This window comes from Geotrypetes seraphini, chromosome 6 (genome assembly GCF_902459505.1).
Source record: "Geotrypetes seraphini chromosome 6, aGeoSer1.1, whole genome shotgun sequence".
In the NCBI taxonomy this organism is placed as follows: Eukaryota; Metazoa; Chordata; class Amphibia; order Gymnophiona; family Dermophiidae; genus Geotrypetes; species Geotrypetes seraphini.
The window spans coordinates 237,680,536-237,705,035 of NC_047089.1; the positions used below are offsets into that span (position 1 = coordinate 237,680,536).

Genomic DNA, 24,500 nt, shown 5'->3' on the forward strand with positions numbered 1-24,500 from the left:
AGAGCTACTCCTCTGCTAATGTAATTACACTGGTTGACAGTACAAGTACCATTTCATTTCAAATTGGCTTGCACTGTTAAGATATCACAGGATCTGACTCGGAATACCTGAACCAATTAGTCTTCCCCCCCCCTAAAAAACATTTCCTATATAACTTACTAATTTTCTCTCACTGAAAGACATGCATTATTTGAAAATTTTTTTAAAGAGTTATTTATAAATTTCAGGCTACTCTATGTTAGAAATCCCTGCCTAGAGATCTTCCTATTCTTCTTTTCGATGTGCTTATTAAAACTTTGGTTTCTTATGTTAATTTTATATTGATAAACTAAATTTACTTGCATTTCCCAGTTAATTTGATGGTTCTTGTAGTTATATTACTATATTTGTAATCTGCTTTGTACCTTATGGGATTCAGCAGATGAAATTCCAAATTAGATTAGGCTAGCTATGCAGGTAAAGCACGGAATATCAGCAGTACTGCATATATATCTGAGCACTACCAGAGACCTGATATATTAAGTGCTAGTGCCTGAACAAATATCAATACTAAATATTTGGATCTAATTACAGTTACAACAGTTAGCACCATCAAACGCCGACTGCCATGTGTTGAATACTGACTATGTCTGCCTCTATCCATTGTGCTACAAGTGCCACAGGCCTCCATCTCTTCTGCTAAAAAGAGCTGTGTCCCCAAATGTCAGCTGCTTGACTGCAAATCTTCAGTCCAATGGGAATTCATGTCACGGTCAGAAACATTTCACTGCAGGAGACAGAGATGGTTTCTACTGATTTTTGTGCCATCTGACTTCCCTGCCAGTTTCTGTTAAGCTGTTCTTCCCTCCTCTTAGCACCACAGATTCATTTGGACAAACAGACAAAGCTATGACTATAGATGGATTGACCGTCCACAACAGGTGCAATCGTTGGATAACACATACCTAAAAAGCTCATCTACTGTTTTGCACACACAGAAATGCATGTAAAAAACACTGCCTACATATGGATTAATAAAAAATGATACTGAAGTCAAACTACAAAGAAAGATCATAGGGTATGAATTATTAAAGAATAAAAACAAACCATTATGGGGCCCTTTTATGAAGTTGAGCTAAAAAGTGAGCCATGCTGAAGCCACTTTTCAGCATGGTTCTAAATGGCCACGTGCTAATCTTGAAATTAGCACAACTATTAGTGCATGAGCCCTTACCATCACCTATTTTGTAAGTGGGAAGGGCCCTCGCGCTAAACCTGAGCTAACTGGTCAGTGCACACCAACGTCTATGTGCTGCACAATTCACAGCGAATCGAATTGTTGGTTTGTTTTTTTTTTGGGGGGGGGAAATAAATAAATCGAACTTACCAATTCGTCAGCCCCTTTGCTAGAGACCCATTCAGGCTTTCCCTCTGCCACCAGAGTCCTTCCATCTAATGTAATTTCTGGTTTTGCAAAATCGGAAGTTACATCAAAAGCAAGGACTCTGGTGGCAGAGGGAAAGCCCAAACGGGTCTCTGCAGGCAGATCGGCGGCAACAAGGCTCTCTACTTTCTGGCCGGAAGTATTTCTCCTCTCCTGCCTGGCCAGGCCTTGCAAAAGCAGCAGTAGCGAATGCGATTCACTATCCTGCCACTACTCTGGCGTTTTCTTTCCATTCAGCTGCCCAAGCGGAAATAGAAAGTTTTCACTGAGGATGGGCTGCAGTGGAGAGAAGACGCAAGGAGTGGTGGCAGGAGTGGATCGCTAAATAACTACCACCACCGGCAACATGTTATAACATCAAAATAAAGGTAGATGGGGAGAGGGGAGATGGACTTGGGGGAGTTGGTGGACTGGAGTAGAGATGGGGAGAAGATGGATGGGAGAGATGAACTTGATGGAGGGGGGGCGAGATGGACTTGAGGAAGATCGTGGAGGGGAGATGGACTTGGAGGAGAGGGAGAGATGGAGTTGGTGGATTGGAGAGGGAGAGATGGGGAGAAGATGGATGGGAGAGACGAACTTGGTGGAAGAGGGGAGATGGACTTGGGGGAAAGGGAGAAATGGAATTGGGGGAGATGGTGGACTGTAGAGGGCGAGATGGGGAGAAGATGGATGGGAGAGGTGAACTTGGTGGAGGGGGAAGATGGACAGTGGAGGGAGATATGGACTTAGGGGAGATCATGGAGAGAAGAAAGGAAGGAACAGAAAGGAAGAGAAGTTGGACACAAGAGATGGTGTGGGGGGGGATAGAGATACTGGATAGGAGGATAGTTAGAAAGAGAAAGGGAGAGCTGGTGGAGAAGGAGGGAGAGATGCTGGATGAAAGGGTAGTTGAGAAAAGGAGAGATGGTGGATCTGGGGATGGTGGGGTCCATCACTGCAGCTACGGGAATAGAGACGAAAAAAGGAAAGATGCTAGACCTCCGGGGGAGGGAAGGGAAATGGAAGGGGAGGACAGAGATGGATGGTTACCATGGAGAAAGAAGAAAACGACAAATGGGCAAGAGACCCTGGCAAGCGCGTTATCAGAAGACGTTTGTTGCAGAGCCTTGGGCCAACATGATTTGAAAAATAACCAGACAACAAAAGGTAGAAAAAATAATTTTATTTTCTATTTTGTGATTACAATGTGTCATATTTGAAATTTGTATCCTTCCAGAGCTGGAAATAAGACCGCGAACGTGAGCTAGGATTTAACAGAGAGAGGAAAAGTCTTTTTTGTTTACACCACAGCACCAGTGTGGGGAGGAGAGGGCAAAGGGGATGAAGAGGCTGTAAAATAAACCCACCAGGATGTTTGGAAAAAACACCCAATTGGGCAGGAAAATCGAATCGAAAAATCGATTCAATAGGCTGAATCGAATCAAAATATTTTTTCTGAATCAGGCAGCACTAGTGCTGACTGGTGCAAGGCACGTCTACTCTCTGCCCAAACACATTCCCCATGGTAAAGAATAAAATATATATTATTTTAGCTTGTGGGTGGCATGCACTGAGCTCACAATTAGCACATGAGTGCGACCCACTAATACCATTTTTAGCTAGTAGAGTGCACATTAGTGCTTACCATACTGATCTATGAGAGGCCAACAAAACATTAGAAATGTTCATGTGTTGAATATTTATGTTTCTTTAATAGCTTGAGAATTATTAAAAAGTTGCCAAAAAGGGTAAAACTCAAATGAAAATAAACAAAAATCAGTAATATTTTGAAAAATATATATTTATTTTTATAGGGGCTGATTAGCCCCAAAGTTCATACCTGTAGTTTCTGTGGTGTCAAGCACCATGAATTAATTTGTTGCTGTCCTGGAGGATGTGACATTGAATGGACACTGTTCCAAGTATCTGCGATATTCTGAATATAAGAAGAGCATCAAATGAAAAGCATGTAAAGAATGAGAAAGCAGGACATTTTCTAGAACTATTTATCAACTAAAATTTAATGGAGACATGAAAAACTAAGAGGACTTTGTGAAGATGAAACATTTTATTTCAATTTAGTTTTATTTTTGCTGAATTTATATTTTAGCCCAAAGTATACAATTCTGGACATTGAATAAAACTTAAAAGCTATCCATATGTGATTGCTTTGTGACATCTATTAACTTTTCAGTAAAAAGAGATTATGTCCTTAACTTGATAATATCTTTTCCAGTATATAGGTGTGTCATTCTAGACCAGACATGGGCAATTCTGGTCCTCGAGGGCCAGAATCCAATTGTGTGTTCAGGATTTCTCAAATGAATATGCATTGAAAGCAGTGCATGCAAATAGATCTCATGCATATTCATTGGGGAAATCCTGAAAGCCCAATTGGATTCCGGCCCTCGAGGACTGGAGTTGCCCATGTCTGTTCTAGACAGTGGGTTATCTCCCCATGGTCACGAGCTATCTGCAGAAGGAATCCACTCCAGATATTTTTCTGTGTCCCTCCTACTTCACTGCTTGAACCTCAAAACACTCAATGAACTAGCAAGAAGCATCAAAGGAGTTTGGAAAGTATCCCTGTAGATGCTAAAACGTATTATACAGTATTCTTCAGGGCTCAAAGGGCTGACTGGCATCTAAGAAGCAACTTGGAGAAGCATAAACAGAATGAGACAGTAGGCAGGTGCAGAAAAGACAATCCAGAATGACACACCTATCTACTGAAAAAAATATTATCAATGTATGGACATAACCTCTTTTTCTAGTGCAATAGGTGTGTCATTCTAGAGCAAGTGTGGACGTAACACAAAAGCAGTCCCAGGAATATAGTGGCTGTCTGACTGCACTGGCCTGCAACACGGAGGAGTCAAAGGCAGAGAGTGCTCTCATGCACAATATTCTTCCTGTAAAACTTTGCAAAAGTGTGTAGAGTGAAACGAAGTCACCACTCTACTAAATCTCTGGAGAGACTGCTCTAGCTTCGGTCCATGACAAAGCTACACTTCTGGTTGAATACACCTTATGAGAAATTAGGGGGCTGTTTCCCACAGACAATGTTATGCTAACAAAATAGCCTTACGGATTCATCTGGAGGAACATGACCTTGGAAGCAGGCGCACCTCGCTTAGACAAATGAGTCAGCAAAACATAACATAGTGCTTACTGACCAAGTAATCAGAAGTTTCAACGCGGTTTACAAAAAGTTATAAAAAGTAAACATGTTACATGAAATAAGATGATTCATTAAACAGTCAAATATTTAGAAAAAAGATAGGTCTTCAATTGTTTTCTAAAATGGCCATAGGAATGGGTAGTAAGCATCAATATTTGGAATTTGTTGTCATGAAGAGCTGCCTGAGATGCCAAGTATGATTTAGAAATTTCTTACTCCTGCAACCCTGGACAGATGGAAAATTAAACAAAGGATGAGTTCTAATACTCTGTCTGTATGATGCTAAAGAAAATCTAATGATTAAGTAAGAAGGAGTTGTAACAGAAACAGCCTAGTTTAAACAATACCCGGGCCTCCATTGGCAGCCAATGCAATTCACAATAAAAGGGTGTAACATGATCAAATTTCTTCAGGCCATAAATCATTCTGACCACTGTATTATGTATTATTGTAAGTCTTGCTAATAGGTCAGAGAGCCGAAACTTGTGGGTGACCTCTAGATAGTGAAGAAGTACTCTTCTCATGTCTAATGAGCAAAATGTGATCCTGTTTCCTAGAACCCATAGGTTGGAACACAGGCAAACTGACCTCCTGATTAACATGACATGCCAACACCACCTTTGGCAGAGGAGGGAAGAGTGCGCAGGTAGATTCCAGTCTCTGAAATTCTGAGGAAAGACTCTTGACAAGAAAGACCCTGGAGCTCCAAAACTCACCGCAATCACTGCTACCAGAAAAACTGCCTTAAGCATAAGTCCAAGAAGGACGTTTATTCCAAAGACTCAAATGGAGCCTTAGCAAAGCCTTTGAGAACCACGCTGAGGTCCCACGAAGGGAACGGTGGTTCGATTAGTGTTTAATGCGGAGAGCACCCTTCAGAAATCTGGGGATGTCTGGGTGAGACGCAAGCATAGGTCTATGATCCCGGGCCCTGAAAAAAAAAAAAAGAGAGCTCAGTGACTTGGACCCAAAGCAAAGCCATGGTGAGGCTCTTATCAAGGCCCACTTGGAGAAAAGCCAACACCACTGATACAAGGGCAGAAAACAGTTCCACATATTCTTGGGCACACCAATGCTGGTAATTCCTCCATGCCTTAGTGTAGACAGAAACTGTAGTCAACTTCTTAGACTTGAGAAGTGTGCAAATGGCCACTTCTGAATATCCTTTACATTCTAACGCTTTGCTTTCAATAGCCATGCCGTAAGAGTAAAGTGATCCAGATCCTCTATGCACCAGCTCTATGGTCTGAATATTGAGCACTACTACTATTAATGAATCACAGCTCTGATTAAACAATAAATGTTACTTAATTTAATATCCTTATTTAAATGTGAAGTGCTCAGACCTATAACCAATGTTTTTTTAGTGATGTCACCATAAACGAGGTTTAACAAGGGGACCATCATCGCCTTCAACGTCCCCAAACCACCTTTAGGTATATCAACAAGACACTCAATGTGAATTGCTATTGTATATAATATACTTATCTTCGCCAGGTGGTTGTTGGTATATGTTGAACCTCGTATGATAAAGTGTAAGAACTGTGTTATGTGGGCTTTAAAACATATTCCACATCTGTGTGTTAATCTCTACTTATGGTCCCTGTCCTGAGCAACCTTTTTGCAGTGGCCAGAATTCTGGCTGCCTTTTCAGGTGCCCTATGGGAGAGTCCACAAACCAATCTTAAGGAAAAATGTTGGGAAGGGAATTGCCTATTCCAAATTTCTGAGGTTCCTGGCAAAGGAGAAGAGACCCTGCTTGTTCACGTAGTACAATCGCTACTTTGATTGTCAGTACAAATGAGAACGGACTTGATCTTGAAGAAGATGCTGAAAAGCCTTGAGAGCATTGAAAATCACTCCGAGTTCCAACAATTTATTGTGATGGCGACGATCTGTGGCGGACCAGTGTCCTTGAGCCCCCCAAGTTGTAGGTTCACGAATGTGTAAGGAGAACCTTCTGGTGAGGGGTGTTTTGGAACAGTAACACCTCTAGATAGTTTAGAATAGAGCATCCACCATTGAATGAGATTGCTGAAGGGAAGATGTTACTGTAATGTGCTGGGAAAGGTGGATCGAGAGCCTGTGACAACTGAGAAACCAGTGTCCACTGAGGAATTCTTAGGTGAAGTCTGGCGAAAGGAGTCATGTGAACTGTAGAGGCCATGTGACCTAGAAGAGACCATCATGCTGAGAGTGAAGGAAGGAGGGACACTTGATGGCAAAGGGTATATGAGAGCATTCTGACATTGCTGGGGGAAGGAATGCTCTGAACTGCACCAGTATCTAGAAGAGCTCCAAATAAATTGAAGAGTTTGAGAAAGCTGCAGTTGAGATTTGGGGAAGTTGATTTCCAATCCCAAACTTTGTAGGAATAGTATAGTCTGCTGTGTCGCTGCAGTAACCCCCTGAGGCGAGGAGTCTTTGATGAGACAATTGTTTAGATATGGAAAAACTTGGAAACCGTGATTTTGCAAGGTTGCTGCCACCACCACCAGGCACTTGTTGAAAACTCTGGGAGATGATGTAAGGCCAAAAAGTAGAACCTTGTACTGGCAATGCTGATTTACCACCCGAAATCTGAGAAACTTGCGAAATGGGTGAATGGGAATGTGAGTTCAAGCCTCCTTGAGATCTAGAGAGCATAACCGAGAAGGGGACATAGGGACGTCAGAGACAGCATCCAAAACTTTTCTTTAACAAGAAATTTGTTGAGAGCTCAGAGGTCCAATATCGGTCCAAGACCTCACGTCTTCTTCGGATGAGAAAATAGCGGGGGGAAAACCCTGTGTTTTGCTGGTCCAATGGAACCTTCTCGATGGAATTGAGAATGAGTAGAGATTCGACTTCTTGGAGAAGACTGAAGAGGGTTGGAAGGAAACTCTCTTAAAGGATGATCTGGAGGAATACTGAGGAAATGAAGAGAATAACCTTCTCAAATGATATTGAGAACCCAGAGGTCAAGCTGATGAGTTGCCAAGGATGGTAATGAAGCAGGTGACCTCCAATGGGGAGAGCGAGAGACAGAGATAATTTGATTGAGATTATGCTCTCAAGTAGTCGGTCAAAAAGGCTGATTCGACTTTGGAGGAGCCGAGGTTTGGGATTTTTGGGGGCGCTGCTGACACTGTTTTTACTTTTGTGGTCTGGAAAAAGGAGCAGACTTTGGAGTATAACACCTCTGGTATGAGGAAGAGGGCTTGTAAGGTTTAGAGGCAGATGATTTAGCCTTAGGCCTCAGCAGCAAATTAAAAGATTTTTCATGCTCTGAAAGCTTCTTAGTTGCATACTGAATGGTGTTCCCAAAAAGTTCATCTCCTAGACATGGAATATTAACTAACAGGTCTTGAAGATTAGGATCTTCATGGCTACTAAGATCGCAGATACTCTAGAAGATAGCTCAAAGGCATTATAAGAAGACTGTCACATGTGTTGCCTGGACTGCTGAAGAGTATGGAACATGTGCTGAAACTCTGACTTCCAATGTGATGGCAAATATTTGAAGTAAGTTGGCATAGTTTTGACACAGTACTTCAAATAGCAAGTGAAATAAAAGTTGTAAATTTATGACTATTAGTGAGCATGGAAGTCTATTAGAGACTTCTACCAAACCTGTCCTTTGATCGACCCTCACGACCTGGAGGGACAGTAGCGTAGATCTTAGAAGGAGAAGATTTCTTAAGAATGGACTCAACTATGAGAGACTGGTGAGAGAGCTGAGGCTTATCAAAACCAGGAATAGGGATGATCCTATATTGAGAGTCAAGCTTTCTGGGAGCAGCTGGTACAGAATAAGGGGAGTCCCAATTCTTATGAAGAGTTTCTTTTAGGATACCATGTAAAGGAAGCTTAAGTAGTTCCTTAGGAGGATGTTTGATATTCATGGTCTCCATGTACTCCTCTGAATATTTGGAAATCTGCCTCCAATGTTACTGCTAGGTCTTTACTCTCTGCCTGATGAAAAGGGTAAAAGAGACTGGTTCAGAAGGAGAAGGCTTCCTATGGGAAATAGAGCAAGGAGAATGCTCTATCTGGGAACTATAAGCTATGGCAACAAGAGGGCATCCGTTGAAAATCAGGGGAGGGAAATTTCATGGCGACACCAGAAAATATTTCTTCACCGAAAGGGTGATTGATCGCTGGAATAATCTTCCACTACAGGTTTTGAGGCCAGCAGCGTGCCAGATTTTAAGAAAAGATGGAATTGGCATGTGGGATCTCTTCATCGAGGAAGTTAGGGGGTGGGTCATTAGTGTGGGCAGACTAGATGGGCCGTGGCCCTTTTCTGCCATCATTTTCTATGTTTCTATGAAGATGGAGATGCCTCATGAACAGATTGGATATGTAGACCTGAATCCACAGGAATGGAAGGAGAACAGTACTTTCATTTTTCTCGGTACTGACCCGATGAAGCAGGTGACACAGATCATTTACACTTGTCCGAGCGTGCAGGCGAAATATGCTTGGACTTGGAAGAGTGCTTGCCAGATTTGGTAGATAGAAGGCGTGGAGACAAATGTCTGGAACGACTGGATCTATGCCCAGAAAAATGACACTTCTTATGAATATGCTCCGAAGAAGTTCATTGGTACCTTGAGGCACGATGCTTGGGTGAAGGTGTCCGATGTTTTGAGGAGCAACGCTTCAGTGAAGGTGTCCGATGCTTTCAGAAGAAACAATTCGGTGCTTGTAGGAGCGATGCTTCGGTGGAGGAGATAGATATTTTGGAGACCGGTGCCGAGAAGCATGGCTCGATGAAGATGATCGGTGCCACGGAGGCAGTACCGATGAGGCAGTGGTGGTACCTGCATCTCGAATGGAGCGAAGCTCAGGCTGGGCCGGTACCAACGGAGTCGATATGTGAGTGACCATCTGGAACATTTCCCCAAACTCCAGCTTAAAGAGAACATCAAGCTTCTCTTTGAAGGCATGCACCGATACCTGTGGCTTGGACACCGGTATCAATGGTGCCATGGCTCGCTCCCAAGAAGATGATATAGAGAAAGATGAACCCCTCGAGGTTGAAGCGAGCCGCATCAAGGGTCTCTGTTTAGCCGGTATGACTACACTCTGTACCTTTGTGGCCTGAGACTCCGTCTGGGAAGCTGGTGACTGAAGAAACTGTGGAGTCACGGGGTGGAAGGGAACGTGTACAGATGGATCAAAAATTGGCTGGCGGACAGGAAACAGAGGGTAGGAGTAAAGGGGCACTACTCTGACTGGATAGGGGTCACAAGTGGTGTTCCGCAAGGGTCAGTGCTGGGACCATTGCTGTTCAATATATTTATTAATGATCTAGAAACGGGGACAAAGTGCGAAGTTATCAAGTTCGCGGATGACACAAAACTCTCCAGCAGGGCCAGAACTGTTGAGGAAATGCAAAGAACTGCAGAGCGACCTGAACAAACTGAGTGAGTGGGCAAAAAAATGGCAGATGAGCTTCAATGTGGAGAAATGTAAGGTCTTGCACATAGGGAAGGGGAACTCCATGTACAGCTATACGATGGAAGGGAGGGTACTCGGGGAAAGCAGCCAAGAAAAAGATCTGGGGGTATTGGTGGATAACACAATGAAGCAGGCGGCACAATGTGCAGCGGCCTCAAAAAAAGCGAACAGAATGTTGGGCATTATCAAAAAAGGTATCACTACCAGAACAAAAGAAGTTATCCTGCCACTGTATCGAGCAATGGTGCGCCCACATCTGGAATACTGCGTCCAATACTGGTCGCCGTACCTCAAGAAGGACATGGCAATACTCGAGAGGGTCCAGAGGAGGGCAACGAGGATGATAAAGGGTATGGAGAACCTTTCATATGCCGAACGGTTGGACAGGCTGGGGCTCTTTACCCTGGAGAAGCGGAGACTGAGAGGGGACATGATAGAAACTTATAAAATCATGAAAGGCGTAGAGAAGGTGGAGAGAGACAGATTCTTTAGACTAGCAGGGACAACTAAAACAAGAGGTCATTCAGAAAACTGAGAGGAGACAGATTCATAACGAATGCAAGGAGGTTCTTCTTCACTCAGAGGGTGGTGGACACCTGGAACGCGCTTCCCGGAGAGGTGATAGGACAGAGTACAATTCTGGGGTTCAAAAAGGGACTGGATGATTTCCTGGAAGCAAAGGGTACAGATAGAGGTTTACCTTACAGGACATTGAGCGAATAGGGTATGGATATTTTAGGTTAGGTAGGGAACACTTTCAGGTCATGGACCTGGGGGGCCGCCGCGGGAGCGGACTGCCGGGCACGATGGACCCCTGGTCTGACCCGGCAGAGGCAACGCTTATGTTCTTATGTTCTTACCTGACGGATCTATAGTCTGCGACACCGACATAATAATAATAACTTTATTTTTTCTATACCGCCACAATCTTGCGACATGGAAGCAAGTACCTCAGATGATGGTGACGCCTTCTATGTTGAGGGTTTAGACGATGTTGAAGGTACCTATGATGCATGCATCCATGGTACCGAAACAGTTGTTTCTGCTGAAGAAGCCTGATTTTTTAATGGAACGCTGCTGAAGTGTAGAGTAGCATGAATAAGATTCAACGCGATGATCTGGGCCCAGGCACTGGATACACCACTTGTGCAGATCAGTTAGAAAAATAGTGCGCTGTCACCTGCCACACTTTTTAAAGCCGGTTAATGGACGGGACAGGGAGAGAAAACTGCCTCAGCCAAATCAAAACCAAAGGACGGAGGCAAAGGCCCCGTTGTGAAAAACACAATCTCCCTCAAACCGACCTTGTCCTAAAAAAATATTGGCAGGAGGAAAGGCCACTCTCTCCTGCCACCAGATGTCCCCTGCCACCCTCTGAACCTCCCCTGTACCTGCAAATTAGGTGACAACAGGAGGGATTGGCAGGAAGGAGTGGGAATCTCTCCTGTTGATTTTTTTGAGGGAAGGGTTTGGGAGACCTTGTATGTGTGTGTGTGTGTGTGTGGGGGGGGGGGCTTAGCAGAAGCAAGAGGGAGTGTGGCGCAGTGGTTAAAGCTATAGCCTCAGCACCCTGAAAATATGGATTCAATCCCAGGCTGCTCCTTGTGACCCTGGGCAAGTCACCTAATCCCCCATTGCCCAAGGTACATTAGATAGATTGTATGCCCACTGGGACAGACAGGGAAAATGCTTGAGTACCTAATAAATTCATGTAAACCGTTCTGAGCTCCCTTGGGAGAATGGTATAGAAAATTGACTCACTTGAATCTCTTTCATGGCACACACCTTTTCCTGAGTTGTAACTAACAGAGCTCCTATGATTTTCAGTTGAGATTTTGGATAATTTATTCCAGCACCTAGAACTCAGGGCTCCTTCCTACAACTTGCTCCTGACCTGTCAATAGTTCAGATGCAGAAACATGTACACTCCCCACATAAGAGGCCAAAAGTATAAAATATGGTACTGGTATTGATGTCTCTCTACTAAAATATGAGATTCAGTGACTTGGATATATTTCTATGCAAGTGTATGCATCCTTTAAATCCAGAGTATAACTTGTTGTCTTGGCAAAATGGGATCAGGATTCTCAGGGAAACCATCTTGGAATTTTTCTTAAAACAGAACTTGTTCAAAGCCTTTGTCTATAACAGGATGGAATTCTATCTCCACGGGAGAGGATAAGCACACGGAGTAGGGAAACCGCAGAATATAGGGTGGGAGGAGATAGAGACATATACATAAATATGGATTAATGAGAGAAGCCAACATTGATGTAGCCAATGAAAACAATGCCTAAGCAAACTAGTATATTTCTTTGAAGGGGTGAATAAACATGTAGATAAAGGAGAGTTGGTTGATATTTTCAGAACAAACAAAAAAGAAAACCCAGCAGAGAACCCAATCATCAAACTGAAGAGCACACTTTAATATGAATATATGCAGTGTGAAACAAAAACAGACTCGACATGAACTGTGTTTTGGCTACAAAGCCTGCATCAGGAGCCCAAATAATTCTAAAAATAAACACACATCGATATAGAAACATGAACTTATATAATTATTATTACAATATTAATAAATAATCTAAAAAATGAACCCATAAATCAACAGAATATGTAATGAATCAATAAATAGAATACATGTAGCAATAAGATTCTCATCACCAAACAAATGGTGACTATAAACAGTGAGATTTTCAAGGAGGCTCATTTCAAGGGCTCAAAAAGTGACTACCCCCTAAGGTACTGAGAACCAAATTAAGGTCACACTGGGGCAAGGCCACAGGGGAGAGGAACTATGTTTAAACCCTTTCAAGAACCTCAATACATCAGGATGAACAAACAAGAAAGCACCTCAAAATCTTATCTTGATAACAAGAACAAGCTGTCTCTTTGACCTTCAAAGATCCGAGGGCCAAACCCTACTCCCTACTGCAGGAAAGCCAAGATGGAAGACTCTTGAAAGTTGTACCTTGGAGCACCAATGCTTAAATAATCTCCAGACTCAGACATAAGCCAACAACATGGACTGCCAGAGTGGAAATAACCGAGGTCTTGTATCAAATACCTCTAAGTCTTTTAAGCAGCACCTCTCAAAGGCCATGTCACAAGTTAGAAAAAATTTGGAATTTTCATGAAGACTGGACCTTGTCTCAGGTTCTCTTTCCCTATGCAAGAAGAGTGAAGGACCTCTTGCTCCAGAAGGCACATTAAGTCCACATATGATGGACAATGAGGTCAGTATGGGTCCCCCAATATCACCAAAGGGTGACTGGCAGGATGGGTAAAGGGTGTTCAGAATGACAACACACAGAAGCTCCTCACTGATTCAGAACAACACCAGGGTATCAATTCCTGCAAACTTGACTTCCCTCCTAAAACTGTAGAAGATAGGACATTTTGCATTTCACCTTGACACCGTCAAGATTGAAACAAGAAACACAGCTTCCCCTCACCACAAGCTATAAGACCTCTAGACTCATCACCCATTGCCCTAGGTCCAGAGTCTGATGACTCTGTAAACCTGCTTGAATATTCTCAAAACTCTCCTGGTTCCTTCTTTGTTAATGTACACCACCAGAGTGGTATTGTCCTACATCACCCTGACCATTTTCCCTGCCAGAAGTTGAAGAAAGTGTTGCAGGGCCAAGCAAATGGCCTCGGTCTCCTGATGGTTGATGGACCCATAATGCCTCTGGCCTCAACCATGTGTCTCACCAACAGTGAGCACCCCCAACCAGAGATGCTGACATCTCTGGTCACCACTATCCACTTAAAAGGAGTATAGCAGGACCCACCTGAGTAGATGACTTACCTAATCCTATCAGCTGAATTCCCTCTGCAGCTGCATCCTGATCAGGAGATGGACTTTGAAATCCTGAAAACACAGGACCTCATCAAGATAAAGGGGCCTTACCCAAGAAACCACCTTGAAGGTTGCTGTCATGGATCCCAACAGTTTCAGATATTCCCAGGCTCACAGGGTAGCCTGTACACAAAAAGTCCTCTTCTGGATTTGGTGCTTATACATTCTCCATTCTGGGAGAAAGACTATCCCTACTTCATGTTGAATTGCTCACTCTGAGGTACTCTAGGATATGTGAGGGGGACCAGAAAACCATTGGCATAATCTATGACTCAATCAAGGTGCTCTGTGAGAGCAATTGATGCAAATGTGGCTTCCTGGAGTTGGACTCCAAGTCCACTCTGATCTACTAACTGTTCAAAGAACAGACTTAATCACTCTGCCGGCAGAGGAAAGCAGTCACAACTACTACAACTTTAGAAAAGGTCCTTGGAGCCATGCCTAGATCAAATGAAAAGGACCCTGAATTGAAAGTGGTTGCCCAGTATACAGCAGCTCAGGAAGCACTTGTGTTGCTCATTGAGCAGAAGGTGAAGGTACATGTCCATCACATCCATGGCAGTAAGAAACTCTACTGCTCAAGCCACAGTGATCACTGTCAGCGTGGTAATGGTAATGCTGACCCCTTTAAGGTCCAAAATGGAATGGAAAGAACCAACCTTCCTTCATTGGGACTAGTAGAGGCTGTGACCTGTTCTTTAGTAGGTGGCATCAGTACCATAACTCTGTTTTACTACCTCCAAGGCCCACTAGTCTCAGGGCCCACTCATGGTAAGAGACTGATCCTACAGCCCACCTCTACCTCTGTTATATTTTGGTGATTATTACTAGGCACTTTTTGAGGCTGTGTCACTGGAAAAAGGTCCAGAGTTGCAAGCTCTTCTCACCTCCCCCCCACCACCACCACCAAAAGAGCATATCATAGATGCTGAAACCTGTAGGGGATCTATTAATTTATTAATTAATTAAACTTCTATTCCATACAATCTAAATTATTGGCTGGGTATAGCGCATACACAATATTAAAATATATAAAAATCTATACAAATAATTCACAAACATTAAATCAAACAACTATGTGCCAGAATCTGTAATTATCCATTTGACAGTCATGTCCATCGCATAAGCCACATTCTCAATTTAACCCACTGTTTAATCTAAAAAAGCACATTGAAAAAGATGAGTTTTAAGCAATTTCTTAAACTGACAAATTCTAAATGACCTCATCATCTGTGGTAAGAATTCCAGAGTTTGAGACCTATGATATAAAACACTGAAGCTCTATATTCCTCAAGGCGAACTACCCAGAAAGAAGGCACATCAAATAAATTAGTGTAGATGCTGCTAATCTTAAAGACCTCCATAGCTGATATAAGTGTACATTTGTTGAAATAATGCACAGTTCAGCCACTTAATAACCTTTAAGAAAAACAACAAAACTTTAAATAGAATCCAAAAATCAACAGGCAGTCAATGTAATTTCATCACAGTAGCAGAGATTTGATCAAAACATCTTAGCACAAAACACTACTACCCGAGTAATGTTTGGACTAATTACAATGCTCTCAAAGTTCTTTTTAGTAATCTGGCTAAAAGACAGTAGTTCTGTGTCATCATAATGCTTTGGATCATTAGCTTAAAATTTATACCATTAAATAGTTCTTCAAATGTCAAATCAACTTCAAATTCCATATAAAATGGTACTAACTATTTTTTTGACCTGATCTTTATACTTAGAGAGGAGCCAAAAATTATTGAAGAGTATCTTCTTAGCAATTCTATCTTCAAATCTGTCTACAACAAGGATTCAGGCATATCTTCAATAAGATATCTTGATACCACCACTAGTGTTTTTTGACATGTTTAATTTTACTACTACTACTACTACTATTTATTATTTCTATAGCGCTACCAGATGCATGCAGTGCTGTACATTAAACACAAAAGAGATGGTCCCCATTCAAAATAACTTACAATCTTATTATGATAGACACACGGGACAAAAATGGTAAATCAATATATGCTGTTCATGTGGAGAAATACAAAGGGAGGAGGTAGGGGGGCTACAGAGGGAATGACAAACATAATATGGTGCTTTACAAATTGGTAGGGTTAAGACAACCAGTTTCAAAAAAGTGTGCCTTATGTCTGGATTTGAATACCACTAGAAATGGAGCTCATCATACCGAGTCAGGCAGGTTGTTCCAAGCATAGGGAACAGCAGGAAAGAAGGGACAGAGTCGGGAGTTGGCTGAAGAGGAGATGAGTACAGACAAGAGAGACTTACCTGACAAACGGAGTTTCCGGGGCAGAGTATAGGGAGCGATAAGAGGAGAGATGTTGAGGATCCATAGAGTGAATACACTTGTAGGTCAGTAAAAGGAATTTGAACTGTATGCAGAAGTGAAGAGGGAACAAATGAAGTGACTTGAGAAGGGGGTAACGGGAACCTTGGTGGAATACGAAAAATGCAGCAGAATTCTGAACAGACTGAAGGGAAAAGAGATGGCTTAGCAGAAGACCTGCGAGAAGCATGTTGCAGCAATCTAGGTGAGAGGTGACAAGAGCGTGAATGAGGGTCTTGACAGCATGTTCAGAAAGGAAGGTCCAGATTTTAGTGACAAAGTATAGAAGGAGGCGAGAAGTTTTGGTAGTTTCTTGGATATATGAAGAGAACACAGCAATGAATCAAATATGACCTAGAGGTTGCAAGCTGACGAGAAAGGGAAGGTGAGTGTTATCTACTGAAATAGAGAATGGAGGAAGGGGAGACACAGGTTTAGGAGAAAAAATAAAGGGTTCAGACTTAGTCATGTTTAAATTTTAGATGGTGGTCAGACATCCAGGAAGCAATGTCAGACAGGCAGACTGAGACTTGGATCTGGACGCCCATAGAGAGGAAGATTTGCAAGTCATCAGCATAGAGATGGTACTGGAAGCCATGAGAGGCGATTAGAATGCCAAGGAAGGAAGTGTATATAGATAGAGAAAAGAAAAAGTCCCAGACCCGCGCCCAGAGGTACACCAACCAATACCAAATGGCAGCGGAAGAGGATCCTCCTTAGCATATGCTAAAAGTTTGATGGGAAAGAGAACCAAGAAACATGATGGCAGATAAGGCCAAATGGCCCATCCAATCTGCCCATCCACAGTAACCTCTTTCTGAGATCCCACGTGCCTATCCCAGGCTTTCTTGAAATCAGACACAGTCTCTGTTTCCAGCACCTCTACCAGGAGACTGATCCACGCATCTACAACCCTTTCTGTAAAAAAGTATTTCCTTAGATTACTCCTGAGCCTATCACCTCTTAATTTCATTCTATGCCCTCTCATTCCAGAGCTTCCTTTTAATTGAAAGAGACTCAACTCATGTGCATTTATGCCACGTAGGTATTTGAACGTCTCTCTCCCCTCTCTCACCCTTCCTCCAAAGTATACAGATTGAGATCTTAAGTCTGTCCCCATACGCCTTATGATGGAGACTACGCACCATTTTAGTAGCCTTCCTATGGACAGACTCCATCCTTTTTATATATTTTTGAAGGTGCGGCATCCAGAATTGTACACAATATTCAAAATAAGATCTCACCAAAGTCTTATAAAGGGGCATCAATACCTCCTTTTTCCTAATGGCCATACCTTTCCCTATGCAACTTAGCATCCTTCATCTTTTCAACCTGTTTGGCCACCTTAAGATCATCACATACAATCACACCTAAGTCCCACGCTTCTGTCGTGCACATAAGTTATTCACACCCTAAACTGTATCGCTCCCTCAGGTTTTTGCAGCCCAAATCAATGAGCTTGCTTTCTTAGCATTAAATTTTAACTGCCAAATTTCAGACCATTCTTCAAGCTTTGCCAGGTCTTTCTTCATGTTATTCACACCAACCTGGGTGTCTACTCTATTGCAGATTTTGGTATCATCCGGAAAGAGACAAATCTTACCCAACAACTCTGTAGCAATATCGTTTATAAATATGTTAATAAAAACAGGCCCAAGAACAGAAACTTGAAGCACACCACTGGTACCATATCCCTTTCCTCAGAGTATCTCCAATGAACACTACTGTCTGTTGCTTTAAACTCAACCAGTTCTTGACCCAGCCTGTCACTTTGGGACCCATCCCGAGGGCACTCAGTTTATTTGACGTCTGTGTGGAACACTGTGAAAGGCTTTGCTAAAATCTAAATACACCACATCTAGAGCACTCCCTCTATCCAATTCTCTGGTCACCCAGTCAGAGAAATTGATCAGATTTGTCTGACAAGATCTACCTCTAGTGAATCCATGTTGCCTCTGGTCCTGTAATCCATAGGATTCCAGAAACTTCTCCATTCTCGGTTTAAAAGTGTTTCCATTAATTTGCTTATTACAGAAGTCAGATTTACTGGCCTGTAATTCCCTACTTATTCCTTACTTCCACTTTTGTGGAGAGGGACCACATCCGCCCTTCTCCAGTCCTTTGGTAGCACTCCCGACTCTAGAGACTCATTGAAAAGGTCAGTCAGTGGAGCCACCAGAACTTCCTTAAGTACAACGACAAACTTATCCTCCTCCACCGTCAACTCCGCTCCATCGAACACAAATGGCGCAAAACTCGTTCAAATAATTTTCTTCTCCTATTTAAGGAAAAAGCCACTTATTACAAAACTGCTATCCAACAGGCTAAAAAAGAATATTATTCTAAGTACATTACTACTACCCGCAACTCCTCAGCCCTCTTCAGTATAGTTCAATTTTTATCTCCCTATTCCAACAAGAAACTTCCACCTCTATCTACTGAACTTGCACTCTTTTTCGATAAGAAAATCAAGGATATCAGATCTCACCTAGGACCTCCCATTCCTGCTTCACTTCCAGACGTCCATGACGATACTACCCACCTACCATTCAGTACTTGTTCTAACTTTAAACCCCCTTCTCTAGCTAATCTTCTCTAAATCTTACAATCTGTAAATGCGCCTAACAATCCGACAGAGAGTATTCCCCCTTCCTTTCTTAAAAAATTATTCTCCTTTTTCGGACCATTTCTCTTGGAAATGGTATCTAAAAGTCTCTCCGACAGTCTCGTCCCTAAAGCTTGGAAATCAGCTCTTGTTTTTCCTAAATTAAAAAATCAGAACTTTGACTCCACCTTGCCAGCGAATTTCCGTCCCATCGCCAATCTCCCTCTCATTTGTAAATTGACAGAGAAAATCATTCATAACCAACTTGCTGAATTTATTGACAAAACTCATGCCCTCCATCCACATCAAACTGGCTTTCGCTCCTCCCATTCCACCGAATCATTGCTAGGTCTTACCTCTACTATATACTATTTTCTTGATCACCAGAAATCCGTTCTCATCTCTCTAGATCTGTCTGCAGCATTTGATACCATTGACCACTCTCTCCTCATCGGCCGACTCAAAGACTGCGGCCTCGCAGGATCAGCTTTCTCATGGTTTTCCTCATACTTTAATGAACGCAGTTTCAAAGTTCACTCAAAGGAGGAAACCTCACCACCTATAGCTCAAACTTACGGTGTTCCACAGGGTTCTATTCTATCTCCCTTGCTATTCAACATCTTTATGTCACCTCTCCTTACTTTAGCCCAATCGATCGGTTTCACAATCTTCACTTACATGGATGATATTCAACTACTTCATCCCATTGATACTTCAAATACCTCAGAAATACAAGAAATCAACAATAAATTAGACAAAATAAGTGACTGACTTCACGCAAATAGACTTTCTCTTAACCTCGATAAATCATGTAAATGTAAAGGTAACCTGACCGAATTTGTATCGTCCAAAATGTAAATCTAACATTAACGAAATTGTAACATCGCTGTAAATGTACAGTCTCTTCTTCTGTTAACCGCATAGAACTTCCATGGTAATGCGGTATACAAGAATAAAGTTATTATTATTATTATTATCATGTGGTCTACTTTTTCCAACCAAAAATAACGAAACAATAATAGGAAAGATTTTTCATCAATTCCTCCCCCCTAAAAATAGAAACAAAAATAAAATTACTGGGAGTAATTATAGATAAAGACCTTACATTTCACAACCAAATCAGTGGTAAAAACTTGTTTTTACAAGCTTTGTCTCATACATTCCCTTACTTCCATTCTTGACACGGATGCAATCACAACCTTGGTTCACTCTTTAGTTATCTCCCATCTTGACTATTGCAATTCCCTTTACAATGGAATTCTCCAAAAAGAACTCCTACATTTACAGTTAATCCAAAACACGGCAATAAAACTTATATACAAGTTAGGAAAATATGATCATGTCCTCTCCTGAAAGAAGCGCACTGGCTGCCCAACACACACCGCGTTACTTACAAAACCATCATGTTGACATTCAAAATCAAACTCTCCCATCAACCTTCCTTCCTCGATAAGCTCCTCATTCCATTGCGCCCTACATGGACGCTTAGATCAGCAGACCAGAACTTACTCTCCATTCCTTCAATAAAGGATTTTTTCTGTACCATGAAATCAAATTTTTCAGTAGTAGCCCCAACTCAATGGAACGCCTTACTATCTCGTCTCCGCCATGAAAAACTAATCGATAAATTTAAGATTAACTTAAAAACTTTCCTATTTCAAGATGCTTTCGACCGCTCTTGAATTACCTCTTTCTCACTCAACCAACCGCTTTTAAGAAGCAATCCCATGTTTTACTCCTCTCCCTCCATTTCCTTTCCAATCCCTTTTTTTTTTCTCCCTTTCCTTTCTAATAATGTAACTTTACCCCTCTCCTTTCTCTTAATCATCACTCTCAATTTTGTCCCGTCTATGTCCTTAATATACACTCCCCTTCTCCCTAACAAAACTTTACTTTTATAAGCATAACCTTTTATCCCTATTTTAACATTTTATTGTAAACCTGCTGGATACCCGTTGATGGTCGGTATATTAAAAATTAATAAAACTTGAAACTTGAAAACTTAAGTTCCTTTAGCACCCTCGGATGTACACCATCTGGCCCCATTGCTTTGTCTACTTTTATTTTAGCTAGCTCATCACGAACACAACCCTCTGAAAATCGATCAATGTCTACCATCTGTCAGCCATGAATACAAAACAGAAATATTTGTTAAGCAATTTAGCCTTTTCTTTATCAGCTTCTACATATTTCTCCCATTCACTTTTGAGACTGACAATGCTATTTTGCACTTCTTCCTATCATTAATATTTCTAAAAAATATTTTGTCTCCCTGTTTTACCGTTTCAGCTATTTTTTCTTCCATTTGCCTTTGCTTTCCTGACTACACGACTAACTTCTCTTAACTTTTCAGGATATATTTGCCCGTCTTCCTCTTTCTGTGATCTTTTGTAGTTTATGAAAGCTAACCTCTTATTCCATTATCATCTCCGCTACTACTTTTGAGAACCAAAGCGGCCTTCTTTTCCTGTTACTTTTACTTACTCACTTCACAAAAAGATTTGTCACTCTTGACTTTCAGTTTTGCACAGTGTATTTCCACGCCTTCCAGATGTTCCCATCCAGACAATTCCTTGACGTAATCCATCTGAACAAAGTTAGTTTTTTTAAAAGCCTAGAACCTTTGCTTTTGAATGAGCCCTCTCTATACCTATCTTAATATTAAACTGTACCATGCAGTGATCACAGGATGCCAGATGATCACCCACTATAACATCAGAAACACTCTCCCCGTTTGTAATCAGTATGTCCAGTGTGACACCCCCCCCCCCCTTTTCTCACATGGGTTCCATTACCAACTGCTGGAACAGTTCTCCTTGTAGAGAATCCAGGATCTCCCTACTTATAGAAGACCCCGCAATAGAGATACGCCAATCAACATCTGGCATGTTAAAATCACCTATTAGTAAAACTTCCACTTTTTTAGAAATATTCTGAATGTCTACTATTAAATCTCTGTCCACTTCATTCGTCTGTGAAGGAGGCCTGTACATCACACAATGTAAATATATTCACCATTCCCTCTTCCAAGTTGATCCATAGTCCCTCTTCCTTGCCCGGCAGATCCTGCAATTGTGTGGCTTTAATATGATCTTTAACATGTAACGCTACTCCCCCTCCTTTTTTTCCTACCCTGTCTTTCCTGAACAGATTATAGCCCGATATAACTACATCCCAGTCATGGTTCTCCGTGAACCACGTCTCCATGATTGCCACTATATCCAACTCATCTTCTTCATCACAGCTTCTAGATCCAGAATCTTGTTTCCCATACTTCGAGCATTAGTATATACTGCTTTCCAGACATTGCCCCCTTTTCCCATCTGTGTAGAAAACAAAGCCTTGGAATCCAAGCAAATAATGGTGTATCGATGAGTACGCGGTGATCTACGTTGGCAAATGCTGCACATAGATCAAGGAGGATGAGAACGGAGTAGAGGCCTTTGGGTTTGGACAGGATCAGATCATTGGAGAATTTAGCAAGGTTGCTTTCCAGCCATGGTCTGGGAAGAAAACGAAGGAGGAGTTGGAAGTGAGGGCACTCTGAGTATGGCGCTGAACATGGTAAAGAGATGGCGAGGGCTGGATCCAAAAGACTCAGTCAAGTGGGCATAATAGCCGTTTTGTAAGCAAAAGGGCAGACTGGAAAGAGGTCAGCAGAAATTTGAAGTGAGCAAAGTCAGCATGAGCATGGGATTTCAGCCAGTGACGTTCCGCAGATCTTAGAGGTCAGTCAGGACTGGGGTTTGGTGTGCCATACAGGGCGCAGCAAGGGTGTCAAGAGCAGAGGATAGAATAAAATTACAAGAGGAGGCTGCTTCATTGACATATTTACACAGTGTAGTGATGGAAAGGAGGAGGGAGACCATGGTGGAGAGAGTGCATGGGCCAATAGTCTGAAGATTCCAGAATGTGTTGGTGAGGATTGGGCATGTCTAGGGGAGAGGGTGGCGAGTTGTGAAGGTTATCAGATGATGGTCAGAGAGCAGAACTGAAGTGGGAAAGTTGGCAACTGTAGAATTAGAGAAAAGGACAAGATCAAGGCAGTGGCACACAACTGAAGATTGAAAGAGGATATTAGAGCAAGAAACCTTGACGTATAGGAGTCAGAGATGTCTTTGGCATGAATGTTGAAATCATCATGGATAAGGGAAGGAGAAGGTTTGAGAGAGACAGAGAGCCAGGAGTCAAGTTCAGTGAGAGAGGAAAGCAGGGATTTGTTAGGAGGTCTATAAATGATCACTAATTCAGAGGAAAGGGAGTGAATAGATGAACATTGTGGACTTCAAAGGAGGAAAAGCAGTGAGACTGAGATTGGTGAACTGGTTGAAATCTACAGGAGGGTGAGAGTAGCAAGCCAACACCTCCTCCGTAACCTACCAGACATATGGAAGAAGTGGTAACCTCCATGACTTAGTGCAGCAACTGAAAGATTCTTCAGGGCAGAGCCAGGTTTCACACTTAGTACAAGCTGGTAGAAAGAATTAGAGATGAGGAGGTCATGGATGTAAGCAATCTTGTAGAAGATAGAGCAGGCATTCCACAGGGCACATGAGAAAGGTAGAAAAGAAGGGGACAGGAAGGGGACAGAAATGAAATAAGGTTGGAGAAGTTGCAATGTGATCTGCACAAGTAGGATGAGAATTGATTAGGAGGGCCAGGATTGGGGTTGATGTCCCCGGAAGTGAGCAAAAGGAATAGTAGAGCAGAGCAGTAGAGGTGTCATGATGGCAATGCAGGTGAGATGCCATTAGACAAGAGAAGAGAAACTGTTAAAGCCTTAGAACTGTGAAGATGATAGATAGAAGGCGTAATGAGTTGGTGTATTAAAAGGTGGGCAATATAGGCTTGATAGTTACAGTGGTTTGTGGGAGGGGACAGGTTAAGCAAGGTCAGTAACAAGAAAAGAAAGAGTAATGGAGACATAGATTAGGAGAGGGAAATGATACCTGGGTTGTGGTTGATCTAGGTGGGTCAGGGATAATCCAGGGGGAGGAGTCTGCTGGTGAATTGTAAGGTTTACTTGGTGAGAAGGGTTGATGTGGTGGATAGATTAGTTTGAATTAGCAGTAATAAGGTTACCTGATAAAAGGTTGGTAGTAGGAGCCTGAATTACCGTATTTTTCACTCCATAAGACAAACTATTTCCACCCCCAAAAGGGGGCTGGAAATAAGCGGCTGCCTGCCTGGTCCCTGCAAGCAGTGATGGCTGGCATGGCTGCCTCCGAGTCTTCTTCTTTTCCCTTACAGCACAGCAATGCACAGGGCTGCCTGCCCGATCTCGCGCCACTTCCCGCCTTGTGCGCCACTCTCTTACAGGTTGAGAAAACTGAAGAGGAGTTATGTTGAAAGGTATCAAGCTGTCAGGTGTAGAGACTGCAGGTTGGGATGAAGTAGAGACCCTTGACTCTGTGTAAGCAGAGATGGAAAAACTGGTAGATGGTATGGCTCCCTGTTGCTGAGTTGAAGTAGAAGGGAGTACCAAGGTTATCTCGGCCACAGAGGAGCTATCGGAATCATGGCGGCATGAGCATTCTTCAGTTGACAAGAGTCTTGAGGATAAGAGTTAATGGAGGAAATGCATACAGGAAGAGATTTGTCCATTCCAACAGAAAAGCATCTGCCTCGAGGCAATGAGGAGAGTATATCCTGGA

At 42.4% G+C, this 24,500-nt stretch overlaps 1 protein-coding gene across 4 annotated transcripts in view; it reads right to left on the bottom strand.

The window, feature by feature from the left end:
* KDM6A (lysine demethylase 6A) overlaps positions 1–24,500 on the bottom strand; it is a 547,501-nt gene that overhangs the window by 252,288 nt on the left and 270,713 nt on the right. For all 4 annotated transcript variants that reach the window (XM_033949775.1, XM_033949774.1, XM_033949772.1 and 1 more), the window contains one exon: positions 3,246–3,341. In XM_033949775.1, coding sequence (XP_033805666.1) covers positions 3,246–3,341 — 96 coding nt within the window. The remainder of the gene's footprint in view (positions 1–3,245; positions 3,342–24,500) is intronic.